Source organism: Rhea pennata, chromosome 1 (genome assembly GCF_028389875.1).
Source record: "Rhea pennata isolate bPtePen1 chromosome 1, bPtePen1.pri, whole genome shotgun sequence".
NCBI classification, from domain to species: domain Eukaryota; kingdom Metazoa; phylum Chordata; class Aves; order Rheiformes; family Rheidae; genus Rhea; species Rhea pennata.
Genome location: NC_084663.1, coordinates 64,149,721 through 64,170,879, shown reverse-complemented (window position 1 = coordinate 64,170,879; position 21,159 = coordinate 64,149,721). Strand labels below are relative to the sequence as shown.

Genomic DNA, 21,159 nt, shown 5'->3' with positions numbered 1-21,159 from the left:
ATTACATGTTCTGACACTCTAGGTTACAGACTGATTTTCTTTGCTTAGTGCTTACTATTGCTTAACCCTCTTTGACAGGAGACCCTCAAGCTCTTTGTAAAGCATACTTAATGTCTATCCAGTTTTAACTTTGTAGATCCTTCTGTAGCCCTTACTGAAAGCAGTATTTGTTAAGTTTTTCTTAATAGCACTAAAAAGTGAATCACAACAGACACGACTATACCTCCAACAGCTGCAGAGCACTGGGGAGATAAGTCACTGCTTCAAAAAAATGTTTTCTCTTTCTTTTTACTGTTTCTATTTCTTTTCTACTGAATTTCTTCCATGAAGAAGGAATACATCCATTTAATTGGGGACCACAGCTTTGACCTGCTGAGAAAATGCAGCTAGCACAAAACTGAAATCATTAACTGCCACCATTCCTGAGGACCCAGAGCAGACAGACTTTATGAATGTCTGAAATTCTAAAGAAATCCACCAAAATGTCTGAAAATACTATTAGGCAATTGATAGTTTAGCAATAACATTTCCGGACCTTATCTACGTGAGTGAAGATAATGTCAGAATTCATATGTTTATTTAAATTATGTTCCATTGATTCTGTATGGTCAAAAAAGCACAAGTTTGGAAACCTGGGCTGGGTGACTTCGTCCTTAAAATCAGATGTGTGACTTTTGCTGCACAGAAATGCTGAAGTAGCATGACCTGTAGCTTTAGCTAAGGGTACCTGAGGCACATCTCAGACAGTTCCATCTCACACAGTCTGTGGTCACTTGACACCTTTTCAATTATTACTGGATAACACTACAGTGTATGTTAAAGAGTTGTTTACCAAAGTTTGTTTTTTTTTTTTTTTGAGACCCGCTTGACCTTTGGCAAGGAAAATGCTCCCAGCTCTCATTCATATTATAAACCACAGCAAAAATGCACAAAGCACCATGTAGCCAAGATTTTTTAAATGCTTCACGATGATTGCTGTTTGAAAACAAAAGCAAATATTTACCCACTGATAATGGGAATGAAAGGACTGGACTGTTGCTTGTTTGAAATATAGTGCAATACTATGTGATGGGGGCAAAATGAGGTAAGTTGTGACAAATTAGTTAAAGGTATGAAGTAAACGTGCATACTGTGCATGGCATTAAATGTCATTGTGCACACTTTCATTCATGTATAAAGGGGCTTCTACCTTTTCTGAGTAGCCCTAGATGGATGAGGAGCTGGATAGTACAGAATGGTGCTGCAGGACAAAGTGATTACTAGATATGTACAGGTGAGAGATGGGAGAAGATGATAGCTTAAAGATTTGCATACATTAAGACTCCAGGCACTGCAGAGCAGCTTTCCCACCCCTGTATTCACTGTCCACTCCTGTAAAATATGCATATATCCACACTTGGAAATACGCCAAAAATAAGGCATAGTCTCAGCTCAAGAATCAAACCACTGCATTCAAGCACCAGAAAATTTTCTTGTGAGGCACCTACTCTTCTGGCTGCTTACATTCAGCTCCCAGGTTCTTTGTGCTCCCTGAATGATGAAAAGAAAGTTGTCTTGAGAACTGTGGATATGGACTATAATGCTACAGTGATGAACAGTGGTATAAGAACCCCAGGAGATTAGACAGTGGGACAAACAGCTGCTTCATATTCTGAACCAGTACTGTAGAAAGCTTTTTGTTCTTAGCAATGCTTACTGAAATCAAATATCAGCAGGAGGAGAGTGGACTAGGTGCAGCAAGATGGCTAGCATGATACTCTAATTGACTGCCAGATTATTAGTGATTTCCAAAGTCCTCTCAAAATTAGCTATGGAAGTTACAAACAAGGAAGAGATCTTCCACCTATTAACTGTCCATAATGCTGAATACCTAAAGCTAGTGAGGTCTTTATTGGTATTGAGGACACAAATGGAAGAAGCCTGAATATACTGCGCATTACACCATCAAGAAAAAATAAAATTCAATTAACTTCCCCATTTATTGTTATGAAAGGATTCAATTTGTGATCTGAAGACCATGATTAACCCACTCAAATCTCAAACAAAACAGCCTTGAGACAGATCATTAAGGTAGATGTGAATGCCAGGAAAACTCATTCCGAGTCTGACATACCTCAGGGGATTGGGGAGATTAGACAGTGGGCTGTAAATGTTTAATGCAGCAAATAAAGTATCCTCACTATTGAAGATATTATAAGGATGTCATTTTCCTGAGGGGTTTCCAGTGATATTAGAAATGTGAAGGACCAAGTAATTGCAGTAAATTCTCAGAAACCTTGAGAGAGAATTCTAAAGTATTCAGACACATTAAGAGGTTTGGCCTTTCTGGAATGGTTTTAATCTGACTGGGTTTGTATAAAATACTTTTCTTAACAAATAGAAGCCATGTATCTCTTTAGATCCCTTCTGTTTATTATACTGACAAAAACTAAGCCCCCTTCAGTTGTTGTGCCGGTTGGTTGTTAGTTTTCTGAAAGCTAAAATCCTCATATGTCAGGAGATAAAACACACCTTTTTTTTTTTTTTTTTTTTTTTCACAGAATAAAACAGAGCACATTTGAGAGGGAGGTCATCCCTCCCAAGCTCTGTAACTTCCCCACTACCCTGCCACGCAGGTAGCTGCGTGTTAAATGAAGAGTGAACTTGTTCCAAACACCAAAAAAAGGGAACAAGTTATGGCAAGAAGACTATAAAGAGCTGGTAACAGAGACTTGTAGGGAAGGGAAATTGGTACTAAGACCTGAAAGAACAAATCTGCCTGAACAATGAGGAAGGGTTTAGTACTAAGGAAAAGAGGAGGAGCCTGAGCTGTAAGATCTGGAGAAACAGACTAAGATGGGCAGGAAGAATGCAAGTGGGATGGGATAGCCAAAGGGTGAAGACCAGGAATAAAAAGTTACAAGAAATTAAACCATACAAGTGATAGATAGGAATCGAAGAGGCAGAAGTGGAATAAAGCATAGGAACACCTGACAAGTCTATGACATAAAGCCAAACTACAGCATGCTTTCCTTGAAAGTTTTGAATTAAACTTAACATTCCTGTATCTCTCCACTCTTCTGAGGTGAATACATATTTATGAAATCCATTGCAATACTGCCTATCTCTTCTAGTTGAGAGGAGACGACAACCTTACAGATTGCAGTCACCACACTAGATGAAACTTTGAGGACTGTGTTGGATCTAAATATAACCTTTGTGGATTCAACTTGTGGCCATTAGAAGGGATTTTAATGGTTTGGATGTACTCTTTTCCTTAAAAAAAAAAAAAAAAAAAAAAAAAAAGAGGCAATGACATACTCTGTTGAACAAATGCTGTTACAATTACAAAGTCAAGAGCTTGAAGTTAGGAAAAGCCAGGATTAAATGTACTTATTTCAACCCCATTGTGTGAACTCATTGTACTACTGCTTTTAATTATCTAATTGCATCCTATTTTTCTTCTTTTGGACTCCTGTGCCATCCCATTCTTTGAGAGTGTGTGTGTGTGTGTGTGTGTATCTGTATGAGAGAGAAAGAGCGAGAGAAAGAGTGAAAGAAAAATATAATTCATTGTGCCCTCTGGACAAGGTCCACAAGGTCTCATCCATCAAAAGGCAAAAGAGATATCTCCTTTCAGACAAACAATGCCACTGGCAACTTCCTCCTTGTTTGTAACAGAAATAGAAATGGCAAAAACATCTATCAGTGGTTTATGCCTGTATACGACAGCATGAAAATGTGGGAGATCAGAGGCAGCACAGTTTTGAGTATTTAAAATGCTGCTGACTTCTTATCCTCTTGGCCTGGTTACCATCTTGCTGGGTGACCTTAAGCAACTCATTTGACCCTCTCAGATTCAGATCTCTTTAAACCACTATAAGAGAAAAACGCATGAATTATCTAAAGCCTATACAACAGAATCTTGAGAAAGTAAAACCATCAAAGCAAGATACTGACTTTTAAAGAGTGTGAAATTTAGTCTGTAGACACTCTGCCTTTTATAGAACTACAGAGCTTTTATAGAGCTTCTACAGAAAAGCCACTATGTCCCCTAAGAGACCTCCTGCCAAATAAATTCACAGCATGGAAGGGCAGGCTTTTTTAGCTAGACAATCCATCCCGTCTAACTCCAACCAGATGGAAGTTGCCTCTCAGTGTGAGCACATTTCCCTCAGTGGCTAACTACCTCTGTCCTGACTCCATCTACTAACTCAGGCTTTGCCCAAAGACAACACAAGCAGGAGGTCCTCCACTCCGCTATGCCCTTTGCATTATAGATATTGAAAATGTAAATTCTTCACTGTTGACCTTCTCTTATTTAACTATTTGCTCAAAATCACATAGAATAGTCTCCAAATTAACTTCACTCACCATATCCCTGAGCTTTATAGTATTAGGACAAATTGCAGGGACCAGGGATTCTCAAATTGTGATAAGTACATCACTGGTATGATGAAGGAACAGTATCTCTGTATATATAATACACATCTCAGATGACTCACAAGCTTGTCACTCCAGGTACTTGATAAGAAATCCTCAGATGACCCAAACTCTCAGATAAAACACAGAAATTGAAGGCAGAGACATAAACAATAAAAAAAATCTTGCCAGATATAACGAGACAAGTTACTTGGAGAGAGAGAAAGAAGAATCTGAGGTTAACTTCAAATAATGCTACCCCCCCACATATGCATACAAAGCAAGAAGGTTGAAGAGAAAGAGACTGTTCGTTTGCAGATAGTTCAATTGTTACACAGATGGAAATAAATTTTCTTCAACATTTGCTTTTTAATCTAGCATGCTGTTTTGTTTCAGAGGAGATAAGGAACAGCTGCCCCGTATGAAAAGGTGGTGGGGTGGGGGAGACAGCTATCATGTATCTGAGCTATTTCTGATACTGCCACTGCTGGGGTAGGGTGAGATTCCCTTTTACTCACAGTGCTTGAGTAAAGTAAGATCGGATCTCCAGGGCTAAAGCATACAAAACAACAAGCAAAGGGCAGTAAAAACTGACAGATTCTATTAAAAACAAAAAAAATACAGCTACTGCTCCCAGTGATCTAATTCATCCCTCAATCTTCATGCTGCAAATCTACAATAGTGCTAAGAGGTGTGAGGAAGAGATGAGGACCCTCCCTTAGTGGGATGTTTTGGGGGGGGGGGTGATGTTAATTCTTGCATATACCTCTGTTGTCAGGAATTAGTAACAGTGGGAAGGGGAGAACAGGGGGTCAGAAACAGAAAAGTTTTGTTGTTTTAAAAACAACTCAACTGTTCCCCCACAATGTTCTGGATCACATTCTTCTGCACCCACAGGAAGTTAGAAAGAGTGCACATTTGATATGCAGGGAGACAGAGAGAGATGGGGGGAGAGAGAGAGAGAGAGAGAGAGAAATGGAGAGAAAGAGAATTTTGTTTTGCCAACCTAGAAACATCAGTCCAATTCACCAGTTCAATATGATAGTCTTAGTCATGGTCACATAAAGTACAACCATCATACCAGGCTGAAAAAAATGAAGCTGGTGGCCAGGGTGACAACTACTTGGGATGTAAAATGAGGTGTTAGAAGTTGATGATATCTGCAGCAACTAAGAGCATTACAATGAGTCTAAAATGTCCAACATATATCCCTTTCCCAGGAGAGTGCATGGAAGCCTTTACCTCTCCTCAGTGAAAGATCAATAAGCATCTCCTATAACATCAGTCATCCCAGAGACAACACTGAGATGTTGACAGAAGAAAGAATGAAGGAGAAAAGAAAGAGTTCAGGGGAGGGAAGAAAGGGACAATTAAAATACAGTGTCTTGGTTAAATGTCAGCTGCTGTGACAAGAAAAACAGAGCAACAGAAGAAGAACGGGCTAAGAATGGTCGTGCTCTTCAGAGGACAAAATGACATTCTTTTATTGCTCAGGAGTTTTTCAAAATGAGATGTCTACCTCCAACAGAGTGAAGATTAATCTTCATGGAACAGTTTGTATGACAAGTTGTTAGATGTCAGGCAACTCCAATTTTAGATGAAGCTGCTGATAGAATCAAATCAGTATTTCAAGCAAACAAGGAGAGCAAAATATATTTAACATGATTTAAAGTGATCCAGATTATTACACTGATGTCAGATCTTTCAAAACTCTATTATGGTGACATGTCACAGGCAAAAATCATAATAGTTTCTTTACACTGTTCCTTCAGGAATAACACCATGAGTTGTTAATAACTAGATTCCTTTTTTTTGTTCTGATTGCTGTGGGATTTTGTTAGGTTCAATCAGGAAATAAAAGTGCTTTAAGTCAGTATGGGTAGGGAAAGTATAGTAAGGATAGTGTTCTGGAATTAAGCTGTACGTATTCTGCCAAAACTTTGACAAATATATAAATTGAGTCTCTTATGAGCATCAAATGAGACATACATGCACCTGAGAGTCGAAATTGTGCTGAAGAAAGCTAACCTCACTTCTGGTAACATGCCTTGCAGAATACTATTGTAACAGGGTCATCTGAGGATTTCTTATTAAGTACTTGAAGTGACAAGCTTGTGAGTCATCTGAGATGTGTACTCTCTATACACAGAGATACTGTTGCTTCATCATACCAGTGATGTACACACATGGAGTCATTAGTCAATGAGGACCAAGTGCTCTTCTATTTTGCTAGTGTAAACAGGTTATCTATATTTAACTTTTTAATTAACACTTGCAAAATTTAAATCACCACATCAGGCGAATGGCTGATTTTGTATGGGAAAGCAATGATCAAATTTCCCCCCCACCTCCCCACACCATTATAATCACCTTGGTGATTAGGAAAGAAGAGTTACATCTCCTGCCTGACTCCCTGCCTTGACACTTCCTTTCCCCTCCCTCACTTTAAGGAAGTAACTTCTAGTGACAATGCTCTATGAAAAGATTTACTAATGAAGACTGAGACAGTAAACTTATTTCACAGAATTATTAAACATATGATAGAGCCAGGAAGGCAGACAGCGATCCATAGACCTGCTGTCAGAAAACCATTTGATATTTATGCAATTATCTATGTCCAAAATGCAAATAAAAGGACTATCTGCTCTTCTAAAAAGGAACATCTAAGTGATTTTCCAGATTCCTTCCTTATAAAAACTCAAAGTATGTACGTCCCTAGTATAACCATGCAACTTGTTGACTAGCTACTTATCAGTTTCTAGGAGATGCAAGCGTCTTACAGCAAGTCACAGAGAAAATAGGATGCCAGTCTCACACTCAGCAAACCACGATATTTTTTCTGTTTTTCACTTCATGGAGTTCAGGGAGTTGACTAGAAGATTTAAAACAGTTTGATTTCTCGCTGTTCAGAGAACACCTCTCTTCTCATAGGTACTTCTGTTCAGCCATAGTTAGGATAAGCTAGAAGTGTTCAAATCAAGATCAACCCCCAATAAATGAAAGGTCAGACAATTGTCATGGAAGGCACTTAAGCTTTTGTCCAGAGAAGTATGAGTTTGATGATCTTTGGTGCATGCTTAAGTTGTATCCTTACACAGGCGCTTCCTAAAAACTGCAAAGGGTAAGGTAACATATCTACCGTGATCTGTTTTAGGTTGATGGAGATTTCTTTGGGTTTCTTATATTTTAGTGTAAAAACATGGAAGTACAATTACTACTGAGAGAGGTAAAGGAGGATAAAGAGAAAAAACAACTTGATGAAATGAATTTGGCAGAATAACATAGCAACCAACTATATTATATTATATTATACTAACAACTTAAAAAAAAAAAAGAGACAAAAGGGTCTTACTGAAAATAGTCTGGCAGTACCTGAAAGTGCCATTTTAGTTTTTGGTTGGCAAACATCTACTTTTTCAATAAAAATCTCATAAGTGACCAAACACATATATAATCTAAATCCAAATCAGCTGACAACAACATAAATATCTACTTGCAGTTGTAGTGTAAAAAGCTGTGTGCCTTTGTCAGAACATGAAAACGGCTCTTAAAGACAATGTATACTAAACACATACATACATACAAAAAACATACTCTGGCAGGTATGGATCATTCTCTTCAAATGCAAAGGGAAAAGACTGTGGCATAGGAAGAACAAAGGATCAGATTGTTTTCGACTGGGTTAGATAGATGCATGTTCAAGATGGCCATAAGTCTACTCTCAGCTTTAAACAGAAAACCAATTCTCTCCAAAGAATCATAATCCTCATCCCGTTACAGTTCTCTTTTGTCCGGTGATGAAAGCTCAGATTGCTTTAATTATGGCTGAAATCTGTTAGTAGAAAATTTGGAGAAAGCTGTCAGAACCTATATTAAAATTCAAGCCATCTCAATTCTTTTGTTGGAAAGCGAGATGGTGAGCACAGAGAGTTAGGAGGGGTAGGACTGGAGGGGTGAAAGTGAAATAGCACAACTATCTTCCAATAGTAAGATAAGCAAACCAATTAAAAGGATTGTCATCCTGTAATTACCAGTGTGCTCTGTATTAAAAAGGGAACTGAAGCTTTGTTGCACAACAAACAGTCATGCTTGTAATTTAATATGAATAGTGAGCCAGATGCATGAACAAGACTCTATTAAACTGTTATCACAAGCAGCCATGTCCCTCATTGATTAATGACTCCATGTGTGACCAAGGAAAGGGACTCCATTTCTAAACACAGATCACAGTCGGCAGTGTTGCTGGTGCAACTAACTGCTTTTAGCTTACCCCTTGAATGGGGCAATTAAATCATTACCTGAGGAAACAATACAGGGATTATTTTAATACGTAGAAAACTGAAGGCTATTAAAGAATAAGAGATTGGTGAAGCCAGATTTGTTTCCCAAGGTAAATGCACCAATGTAAGAGCTATCTTCAAGGTCAGAGCACCTTCCTGATATAAAATCAATCATGATTCTTCCCTCAGTTTTAAATTTGATGTTAATCATAAAATCTTTAAATCAGTGGGACCAACAGACAGCCAATGATTAAAAAAGAGTGTGAAAAACACTTATATTACAGTAAATAATATCAATTTGCAGAAGGCATAGTTAAGAAAACACCTATATTCCCTATATATGTTCTTTACAGAGAGAGCATTTATACAGAGATAATTTTATGTCTGTATCTCTGTTTACACAGATACACACATACTCCACACATGACTCAAGAAAGACCTTGGCTTTTTGTTAATGGAAGATCTATATGGAATGTTCTACCAAAAGCCACCACAACTTAGCTTCTTCCAACTTACAAGCTTCCCGGAGCTTTTCTTTGTCATAATGTAGCCCCTCATATTCTTGTAAATTAATTCTGTTCACTCTGATCCGTAGGCGATCTGGGATGGAATGAGGACTGCAAGGAAAGAAAAAAATCTTCTTAGACAAAGTGTTCCATGGAAAAACAAAAAGAAAATAAGACATAAAGTGCTTTTATCTTCTCTGAAAAAAAAATAAAAAAGGTAACCCTCTTCAAAACTGGGCCAACTCCTCACAGGCCCATCACTGAGGTTTACAGGATTACGACTACAGACTTCACATCATTGGTATTACATCTTACATGACAAGAATGATCAAGAAACTCACTCCCTGGCTGTGTAGTCTGGAATTCCAAAAGTGTTTGTTTCTGAGCTCTTTAATCTTTATATAGATACCCCACCTCCCTATTTCCATTTTTGTACATCCCTGAACCCTTATTAAAGTCAATAAAACTGTCAAGCTCCAGTTCAGATCATAGCGCCATTCCCAGTTTTCTTGGAAATTCTCTCAGAACACCCATGGGCATCCGTCCATCTACCCAAACATCCACCCTAACCCATAGAGGAGTCTTATTCAGTAGCTCCATTCTGGGGAAAAGCCAACAGAAATGTGGCTAAGAACTGGACATCTAAAGTAGAGTCCAGTATGTGGATCCCAGGAGGACTTTCAAAGGCAAGTAGGAGCACAGGTACCACATTTCTAAAATTTTCAGCCAGATTTAGACATCTCAACTACCTCTGCACTTTTGAAACTCTCAGTGGGTGCCTATCCACAGATTTAAGTGTCCAAAAACTGATGGAAAATTGTCCTTAGAAGCTTTGCTTTGATTTCGTGTTGTCTTCTATATCACAATAACCTACTATTTCATTTTGTAAGAATTATTGGATTGTTTGTAAATTAAAACGACCACATTTGTACTTTCCACCTGTAAAAAAAGACAGATATCCTGTGTATGAAAGCAAATGCCTGTCCAGCTGGGCCTGTGGCCCAGTTACAAGTAGATTCTTCACTCTGAACTTCCACCAAAGATTGTCCATTTTCCACTACATTTTAATCAAGTTATTAACAGAACTTTGTCAGTGCTATGAACACCTAATACGTGTTTAACTTTGAAACAAAAGTTAAAATATTATAGACCGACAGTCACATAGACTTACTGTTTTCTTACTGTCAATTTTAAAGTATTTTGCATTTATATTGCTAGTTTAAAAACCAATCAGTACAAAATAATCTCAAGAAATACATATAAAAACAAAAGTTTTCAAAGTAGGTGAGCAATTTTCCTTTTGGCCTGAACATACTGTAGAGCTACCAAAACATATGCTTTGTGGCCATCTCTTGGTAGAGCCACTGAGAGGGCAATTAGCCAAGATTTCAGAGTTAGCTTATTGCATACTTTCAGTCTGTTGGTATAAACAGCTCTGTTGCATCTAGACAGATGAAAGGGATTGAAATGAAGCCCAATTTAAAAAGGTTCTCTGGTACAAGTCCTCTTTGCCCGAAAAGTGACAAAGAATAACAAATTGGGAGTACCTGTATAATGGGAATGTAAGACAACAGAGCTTCACTGAAGACATTCCTGTTCTGAACAGGAGTTTCTAAAGTAATGATAAAAAACAACCCCAAAACACATGAAGAACAGCTTAGAAGAAGTCATAAATGCTTAATAGTGGCAGCCAGATAGACATATTTAGTGGTATATAGGCTTTCCAATGTTTTTCCTGCACTGATTAACAGGGACTATTGTGTCAAAGTGCCACAAGATGCGAGGAAACTGTCCATATGCAAGGTAAGCTTTTCTGGTTGGTTTGATAGACATCCAGTATAGTATCTTCCAGCACAGCTTCATGGGGCAACCTTCTAACTCAGCTGGTTTGTGTTATCCTACAGAACAGCACTCTCTACCTGCAGGCTCACCAGCTTGTATAGCAACCAGAAGATCAATACATGCAAGCGGGGGGTAAGGTGCACAGGTAGAACAAGAATGCAATTACACTGAGTCTCTCTCACCCTCCTTCTGCCTTTTTATAAAGAAAAGATTAATGTAAGATTGCAGGTTGAGGAATGAAGAGGGTAGTCTGAGGAACCATGTTCCCTTTCAAATTCTATGAAATGCATGTTTCAAAAGTAAAAATCATGGTGGATTTTATTTTTAGCCAAGAGAAGAAAAGAAATTGTCTGTCAGGAAATACAGCAATGTAACTACACAGTCTTTTTCTGAGGGGAGAAAAAAAATAATTCAGTGCAGAGATCTGAGGTATATCTGTCCTCCAACTGCCCTTCATATTCCACTAGTCCAATTTTCTCCTCACAACCTATTGCTGTCCTTCTCTGCAAGAGATGTATTTGTATACACCCTTTTGTACCTTCATGCCGTGTGGGGGGGATTTACTAGGGCTCCAGGGGCTTCAATACTTCCCTCTCACAATTCCAGTTCCTCTTCTTTCACACACGGGCATTACTCCCATCCCTTAGTGCATGACAGGACAAGAGCGCATCAGATACAGGCATCTGGAGACAAGCTATGCATTACTGTGGGAAATATTCGGGACAGAGCAGCTTCCACATCACCCTGTGAGTCTGTCCCAGTCACCCAACCTTTTCCATTGATAGATTTTGTGACCAAAATGTTGTTGTGACCAAATTTGTGCAGAAAATCTTTGACAGAGACAAGAATTCAATATAAGTCTTCAGCCCAGATTCAATATCTTATTCCCAAGGCCTTCTATCCATTCCTCCTCTAAACTACACTTCTTTCAGATAAGAAATTAGGTCTTCAGTGACAGTAGAGTGCTTTTTGTATCCTTTCTTCCACAAGCAGAGTCCCCTTCCACCAAGATTTTTTACTTTCAGTTGGAAATGGAACAACTGAAAATATGGGGATGATTTTCTAAATGTTTATAATTACAAATAATTATCTAAATTATCTACAGAGAAAAAGGTTTTTTGGTGCATTACTGCACGGTACATCTTTGAATTTGATTCAATGGGAAAACAAGAATATTATCTTAAGTATATTCTATTACCTCAGGAGAAATACTTCCTTTCCCTGTCACCTGCTGAAGTGTAAACAGTTGGCAAGAGTCATCATAGTTTCCTCTTTTCTTCTCCTCCTAGCCTCCACTTTCCTTCAAATGCATGGAACATTAAGATGCTATTTCATAAAGAAGCTATGTGTGCTAAAATACACAACCAGAGAGAAGCAGGACATGCTATTTTAACCACTTTAGAAGTTTAGTGATCCTAGTCATAAAAATGTAACCTTGGAAACAGGAGCTCTCTATACACTAATATACCCTCTGCAACATCAGTGCTAAAAGGTCCTTTCTAAGGGGCAGAGATTTTATACGCTTTGCTATGTCCAGTCACAGGTACTATGGTCACAACTGTAAATGCATAGACAGCATTAATTCAATGACAAAAATCTTTGCTATCTCAGAATATGTTGTTGTTAGATACCATATTAAAGCCTCCCTAACTTTCACTACCCATTCATTACAGCTGCGGCTCTAAAAATTCGCTATGTGAATATCCGCTTCTTGTGCTGGCAATGGACACCACACGGTATCTTCTCATCACCCAATTAATTAGGTCATTCACTCACACAGCTCCATATAAAGCTCTATTCAATGCAGCTGAGCAAAACGCTCCTACCGTCAATACTTCTGCAGTTTTCACTATACTGTATAATAATCCATAACATTATATGAATAGCACAATTATTCTTGTTTAGACAAATTCAGCATACTCAGGAACAACAGAACTCAAGCACACAAGTGTGTTTATGTAAAAGCTAATAATATGGTGACGAATGTTGCTGAAAGCAAATATTAGTATTAATAGAAATGGATGTTTCTAAACACTGTATAATACAATTTGCCCAATTGTAAGCAGAGGAAGAAAAGCTCTCCAGACAAACCAGTACACAATTTATACAAAATTTGGAAATTGCTGCACTGCAATTCAACTTAAAATATTTAAATAACTTTCTTATACCTATTACTCTTCAAAGTAGTGTATAACAAGTAAATTAAAATACAGATGAACAAATTCCATTACTTCCTAAAGAACTTAATTAAGAATCGCATTCTTCAAACACACAAATCCACAAAATTATATTCTAAAGGTTATACACCCCATGGGACCATAAATACAGGTTCAGGTCAGTTAAAACATTTTGTTCAGTCATGTTTATTAGCAAAACAGTTTTATTTAAACACAGATCTAAATATCAATCCTCTCAAATTGGGAGCACAGATAGGCTATTTGGTCATATTGAATTTTTTGTGATGGATTTTGATTAGCATGGACCAGAAGTGCTAGTTGGACGCATTATTTAATAACAATCCAAATGAGCTCTGTAGAAAAACTATGCATAATATTCAGTTGGAACAAACTTTGAAGGATTCTATCAAGACGTTATCAGGTTCCCTCAGAACTATTCTAATTCCCCCACATCAAAAAATATATAGTTTCAGTAATAGATATTTTTTTCTTTTTTTTAGCTTGGAGAATGGCTGAAAAGCATGAGGAAATTTCTGTCAAACAAATAGCATTTGACTTTCCACAAGGACACAGAAGACGACATAGGTATTGATTAATGAAAAAACCATGTTTCTGGCAATTCTTAAAATTTTTAAACAGTCATAACACAAACAGTTTGTGTGTGTGTGTGTGTGCACGCATATATATGTGTATATATATGTATATATACAAATGTACTTGTGTGTATATACTCAAATATATGTGCATATATATGTATATATACATATATGTACTTGTGTGTATACATATGCATATATATTTGTATATATACATACATATGTGCGTCCATGTGTGTGTCTGTGTGTGTCTCTGTATATATACACACATATATTTTTTCTAAGTCTACTCCTCTGCGAGAACATATCCATCCCCTCATACACCAGGGTACATATTAGAACAAGAATCACACTTTGTACAGAAGCAGGTCTTAGAAAGTCAGTATCATGTGAGATAAACTGCTTATCAGTTGAAGCCGTTTTTAATTTCTGCTGTTGGGAATTGCTTACTGAACATAGGCATGCGTTTGTTTTTCTCCTAAGATGAACTATAGCATTCCTGGAATTCTAGAAACATGACCTAAAAAACAAACACAGAGCTTTCACTAGAAAAACTTGAAGGGTTGTTATGATGATGATGATGCTGATGATGTATGTTTCCTTTTACTCCATCACTTGTGGTTCAAACTCACAAAAGCAAAGCTGCAAGTACTTATTCCGAGACCACCTGCAGAACCTGTTCTGCCTTTGTTCCCACAGAAGAGCACATTCAGCTCTTGATGAAGCTCCAACTTCATCAAGATCAAGCTCCTTGTGGGCTATGCAGCAGCGGGTGAGAGGGTGCTGGCCAGCTCACTGGAAGCACAGTTGTATTTCCTTAGTTACATGCTCCTGTTTCTAGTTCACCCAGGAAAGGGAAAATGGGCGGAGTGGGCCTGGGGCCAGATCTTGGCCCCTGTTCAGGAACAAAATAAAACTTCTATGCCACCAGGTTGATTCAATCGGAGAAAGAAACCTTTTAATTATATACACACTAATTCCCATTCCAATTATGTATAAACCCTGTGAACCATTTCTTATTCTCTGTGCCTGCATAGAGAAAGAAAATAATAATAAAAGCAGCCCAACAATTCAACAGAATCCAATGACATTTCTGCTGGATCTTCCAGGATACAGCCCACATCAAGCTACACACGTACGTGTTTTGATACAAGTCAGTAAACAAACAGAAATTCTCTCTTGTCCCTCCCTTGCAAAAACTGAAATTTAGAAAACATCATGCTCCTCTGGGGCATGTTTGCTGTCACAGATTAATGAATTACCTATCTCCTCGAGAAGAAATAAACATGCAAAACTAATTAAATGTTCCAGTGTTTAGAACAATTGGAAAAATTAAAACAGCGACCAGAGAAGAAAAAGAAATTAACCTTACTTTTGAGATCTCACTGGCAGAGCTTGGAAGTGATGTATTAAAAATAAGTGCATTTTTGACAGCTTTTATCTATTTAGAACATAAGATCTGCAATAACAGAACAGAACCATCTAGCTAGTATCCAGCCTCTTCTGATTGACAGATTTTGATGCTTCAGAAAAGTCTGCTGCTATTTTGAACCATAGCTCTTGCTAAGCTCTTTACCTAATTAATACCCCAAAAACATAAGCTCCACCACATAAATACTTTTTTATTCCATTTGATGAGCATATCCCAGATCAGCCAGGTTACCCCAACTGTAAACCCTGCGCTTTCCTGTATCACACTTGCTTTACAGCAAGTGCTCAAGTGTTTTGCTAACTAAAGACTAGACCCACATACACACTTATACATGTGCCTAAGTGCCAGCTAGAATCCTGGTCGTCTTTCTTTCTTTTTCTCCTTCATCATGGTACCTACACTTCTCTCATGTTTTCTACATCCAAACACTGCAGATTCTCCCATGGCATCTCCCATGGAGCCTCATAAACAGGAGCCTGCATACTAAACAGGGAAAACCAAAAAAGGCGAATGAGACTCTTAATTCCCTGTAATTCATTTAAGGGAGACAATTTTTTTTTTAAAGCAGCTTTCATCCTTAATTATATGTTTGGAGAATAGCTCACTCTCTGTAACACTTTCTCCCTTATGTCTCTTCTACTGTTCTTTGTTAGACTTTCCTTCTACAGACAACATACATATTCAGCCCAACCCACAAAGCTGATTTTATTTGGCATTTGAACTTTAAAAAGCAAACATGATTTCCTTTACCCCTTTGGTATCCACACAGATGCTGTGTGTGTACCCTGCTGCAATCATTACTCAGTCAATTCTATTAAAAAGTATTCACTATTTACTAATAAGGCAATACTTGTGTTCTCATTTATGCAGATTTTCTAATAAAAATCACAGCACGCCCAAAGTGCTTATGCCACTTGTAGAAGGATTGTAGGAGCTATGTAAGTCAATTATGTTTTATTTTTTAAATGGTATTTTTTTTCAGAATTCCTTTGCATCAACCACACAACTCAAATATATTACCACATGTGCATCTTCCCTATCTCAACTAAACATCAAGCTGGCAAATGCAAGTGTTCACCTTTCTTTTAAGAGACTCCATTAAAAATACAGCAGTTCTATTTACCTAAGCATATAAATATAAACATTTGAAACAAACCACATTGCAATTCTATTATCTCTGCAACAGAAAATATATGTGCCTAATAATTTTGGCTGCCAAATTCCCATGCATAGATTGCTCCAGGAAACTTGAAATTTATCTAATATAGGCTGTATACACACACTACATATATATATATATATATGTATGTATGTATACATATGTGTATATATATATGTATGTATACATATATATATGTATGTATGTATGTATAAAAATCTCAATCACTAAGACTCCACAGTATCCACCCTCTGTTCAATAGTGACTGGAACACACTTTATACATTTTTCAACAAAAAAAAGGAATATTTGAACCTCAAAGCCATCACAATCCAAATCAATTTTCTCTAATACCTCATGGGTTCTTATTTTAATTGCCAGATGTTAACTGGCAGCAATAGTGCAGCAGCGAGCTTTATCCTTTTCTTTCTTTCTTTTTTTTTTTTTTAATCTTTGACTTACAAATTAGTTTCAAATTAGTTAGGCTCAGGAGTCTTCCTCTCTCTGCTTTATCCTGACAGCTGATATCAAATGGGACATTTCAAACTGTAACAAAACTTGAAGGTCATTTTCCAAGGGATATCCCTTAACCCAGGAACAATTCCTCCTGCACCCCAAACTTGCTTAATATTCTGTGTAAGCAATAAGGTGTACCTCAGGCTTTTTCTAGATGCTTTCTTAGGATACTGCATCAGTGCAAGAGACATATATGATTTGTATTACTTTCTGTTCCTCAGCAGAATACAGCAAATAGGGAAAAGGCACATCATTGATGAGAAATTTTCTTGTTTGCAAAATAACAATGATAAATTTGCAGTTTTCTGAAATTTACACCCTTTAAAATTATTCTCTGAATAATTTTCCCAAGCAATTCTTCTGTTGATCATTTATATGCCATCTATTGCAAGTGCTCAGTCTTTAGAGCAGAGGAGCGATGGCTGTTTTTATTTTAGCACACACCATTTATTTTCTTCTATGACTGCACAGGAACTGTGCTTGAAATCAAGTTTCTACTCTGAATACCTGGACTTACAGCTCCAAAATTTTCCGTTTTCCAACATTTTTGAATTGAGAGTCCTGATGGCTTGAAAAAATGTCCCACATAACATTGGCAAAGCAGGATGGCAAAAGGATTGTCAATACAATGCAAAACAAGTTTCTTATTTGACTGAATATTCAACAAGCATTTCTGAAGCCAAACTGTACTGCCTGCATTGACATATTACATTACACTTTTTTTTAATTGTGAATCCACATATGTTTTGACAATATGGCATGTTTCTATAAAAGGAATGAATAAGTATATAAAGAGCATACAATGAATACAAGTATTTTTAAGTGCCAGTTCACCACACTTTAAAAATATATTAGGTTCTTGAATAATTTAGCTGCTATCTAGCAACTTACTGCATTGGAGTTGCTGACAATCAAAATATTAATACAGATGTGGGTTTTCCGTCTTCAGGGCAGCTGTGGCCAGTACCATGCCACCCCTTTGGGGCACTGCACTTATCTGCTATTCAGATCAGTTATATATGAAGATGCTTTTTGGATTAATTGATTCACTGTATGTTTTCTTTAAAACTAAAGAACAAAAATCCTAGTTATCCATCTTATCAGCTCACGGAAGAACAATGTTGTAGCCCTCATCTGAGCCATACCCAGGGACAGTACTCGCCACTTGACCTCAGACCTTCCTGTCATTATGGATTTGTCTGATGATCTGGACTCCTGGCTGAACCATCACTGACTCACCCTGCTCAGGTACTGTGGGACTGAGCTCCTGTTGGTGAGGCCATGGCCCTGTGTCTGCTGAGCCATCACCTCAGTTTGCAGTACCCCTTCCCTCAGGGAGCAACTGACTCTTGCTTCTCTGGCACTTTCACCCCCTGGAAGGAGTAAAGAGCATTATTCCTTCCGCTACGAGGTCAACATTGCTGTAAGCATCAGTTTGGGAAAAGAAATTCATTTAGGAGGTGTATCTTCCCATAGCACATGCTACTACTAAAGCTCACCTCTACCAGCTGAAAGGCAGAAATGAACCCACAGAGCCAAAAAATACCAAAGGAAGGTCAAGTCCAGAGAAACATCTCCTATTTGTCATTGGATCTGCTCATCTGGAAAGAAAATGTTCTCTCCTGGTTGAATAACACATAGGGTAACAGTGACATATTATGGAACTTTGTAAGGAAGAAAAGAGCCAGATACTCACACAGTGAAGGAATCGGGGGGAGCTGAGACTCTCCTCAGGTCAGCAGAGTGCACTTTATGGATACTAAGGCAGCAGGAAATGAGTAGCCAAGAGAGAGGCAGAACAAAGTGTGGACAGACAAGGACAAAGGTAGGGGAGAGACAGAGAAAGAAAGAGTGGAAGAGAGAGAAAGAGAGAAAGACATACAACATTTAAACAGAAACAAAAGGAATGTGTCACATAAGTTGAATGAAGAAACATGCAGAGTTTCAAGATCACATCAGGAAGCCAAGAGCAACAGAAACCATGCAAATGGAAATTCATTGCTACATGTCACATTAGTGGCTAAAGACATGAGTAAAGATGACTTGTGACAAGTTGGGCACATATCTATGCAAGGAAGATGAGGAGCCTCAGGATTTGTGTCCCACAGGCACTTAAAAATGTCAAGGCATCATACTTTGGAAGCAGGTCCAGAAATGCCAACAGAAATCAAAACTAAGATCTGAATGGATGGAGTTGTGTCTACAGATAGGCCAACGTTAACATTTGAGGGGGAAAAAAAAAGAAAAAGAAAAAGAAAAAGCCTTACTGGAGATTTGTATCTACAATGACAAAGTCATCTCTCCGTTCTTCCTTTATGTACCTTAGAGAAACATGCATTTCATGTTGCATTTCGTATACAGTGGCTTTCAGGGCAGACTCCTTTAGTGTTTAAATTCAGATGGTCCCTCTATTTCTCTGAAGTGTATGGAATACGTTTAGTTATAAGTTATTCTCTCTTCTTCTTTCCCTTCCATCATGCAGAACATTCTTCCCCAATCCAAACTAAAAGCCAGTGAAAGGACAATATGATGTTCTGGGGTTCAGAAAGTGATCATTTACTGAAACTTACTACGAAGCAGACTAAACTATGGCTTCTAGTAAGAAAATGGCTCTTGGAGAACTGAGCCACAGTATGACTTCTTATTCCACACACACTTTGCTATCATATGCAAGGCCACATTTTTGGCCTGATCACAGAAAATCAAACTATATGTTATCTTTTTAACATATTCCCATGATCAACAATGGAGATTCAGGAAGCAGAACTTAGCTGGCAAGTCTTCTAAGGGATGGAGAATTGGAATATAATTCACTCCTATAGCAAAACTGAGTCTGCTGATCTGACTGCAGCAAAAACTTGCTGTTGCTGGTACATTCAGCAAATGTGATGGGGAAGATGAGTAGAGAAGATGTACAAGTAGAAACAAAACTTACCATTTTTCCCACAATCCTACCATCTGCCTCATTTCAATCTACATCCAAGTGTAAACAGTATCACCTGATCCTGCATATTCTTTGCTCCTGAAAAGTTGTTTCTGGTTTGAAACACTTCACTGGGTCATTAGTTATTACCATTATAGAATAATCATTGTAGGATGAAGAGCAGATTACATCTGCCTTTTGTGTTTGGACAGCCTTCAACAGAAAGAAACTAGAAGCAGCACTGTAAATATATCCACCACACAATGACTTTCCTCCACTATGCTCCAACTCCAGATTTTAAAATTATCCCAAAAGTACAAAAAACACAAACAAGTCATCCTCAGCTGGCTAAGGTATCCATATAATCTTGATGGCATATAAAAACAGCTTAAATTCCAAAATGAAATACTGAAAAGTGAATGCTTAATGAACAATGAAGAGACAAATATTATTTGTAGCAACTATTCCTTGAATAATTTGAGATAATTAATATACTGAGAAAAATCACTATTACTTTGTACACAATTCTTCAGTGAAGAAAAGATGAGGTAAGTGAACACAACCTTAATTGCCAGCAATTTGCCCAGCTCAGATAAAATGCAGTATGTGAGATATTTACTTTGTGTCCTAATAACTTGAATGAAGCTGTTTGCATTGCTGCTGCCATCAGCAGGAAAGTGAGGTTTCTTTGATTCAAGTAGCTCTGCAGAAATACTAGATTTGTATTCCTTAGTCTGATTCTACGGTCAACCTTTTTTAAGGACTATATCAGTCAAATACTGCTGTTTAATTTTGCCGTACACTTTGAGAACGGCAAATTATTCAGTAACATAAAACAGAGAGACTCTTAACATCCAAGACTGCACAGAACTACACAAGGTAGTTACTGTGCAATTAGAAGGTGTTGGAAGCACAGTAGTGAGAAAATGAGGGAAAGCAGGTCAAACAGAAGACTTGATCCCTTTTTCTCATATGCGAGTTGTCCAAACTGCCAGCAGGCACAAGTTTTGAAGGGAAACAGTTGCAATCAGAAAGGTCTGCAAGGTTCATGGTCAGAAGAGAACAATGTTTCTAAGGCTCTGCTCTCTCCAGAGAAGGGTGGAATCTCTGTTCTTCTCACTGTAGCTACATAAAATACTGACTCTTCAGCCTTACGATACTACTACTATGGTAACACAAATGCATCCACAAGGCAGACGAAAAGCTAATCCCTGTAAAACCTCCAAAAAAAAAAAAAAAAAAAAAAAAACACAGAAACAAAAGAAGAATAGGGTACAAAAAAATTGGAAACAAAGTGTAAGGCTTCTTAAAAATCATTTTTTTTCTAC

General features: G+C 37.7%; 1 protein-coding gene across 2 annotated transcripts in view; it reads right to left on the bottom strand.

Annotated features, from left to right (window-relative positions):
- The window catches only part of DGKI (diacylglycerol kinase iota), a 114,392-nt gene that overhangs the window by 63,046 nt on the left and 30,187 nt on the right, over nucleotides 1–21,159 (bottom strand). Inside the window, exons 14-15 of one of the 2 annotated variants that reach the window (XM_062569976.1) lie at nucleotides 18,605–18,667; nucleotides 9,198–9,298 (exon numbers count right to left, since the gene is read on the bottom strand). In XM_062569976.1, coding sequence (XP_062425960.1) covers nucleotides 9,198–9,298; nucleotides 18,605–18,667 — 164 coding nt within the window. The remainder of the gene's footprint in view (nucleotides 1–9,197; nucleotides 9,299–18,604; nucleotides 18,668–21,159) is intronic. The other variant, XM_062569984.1, reaches the window with a different exon arrangement.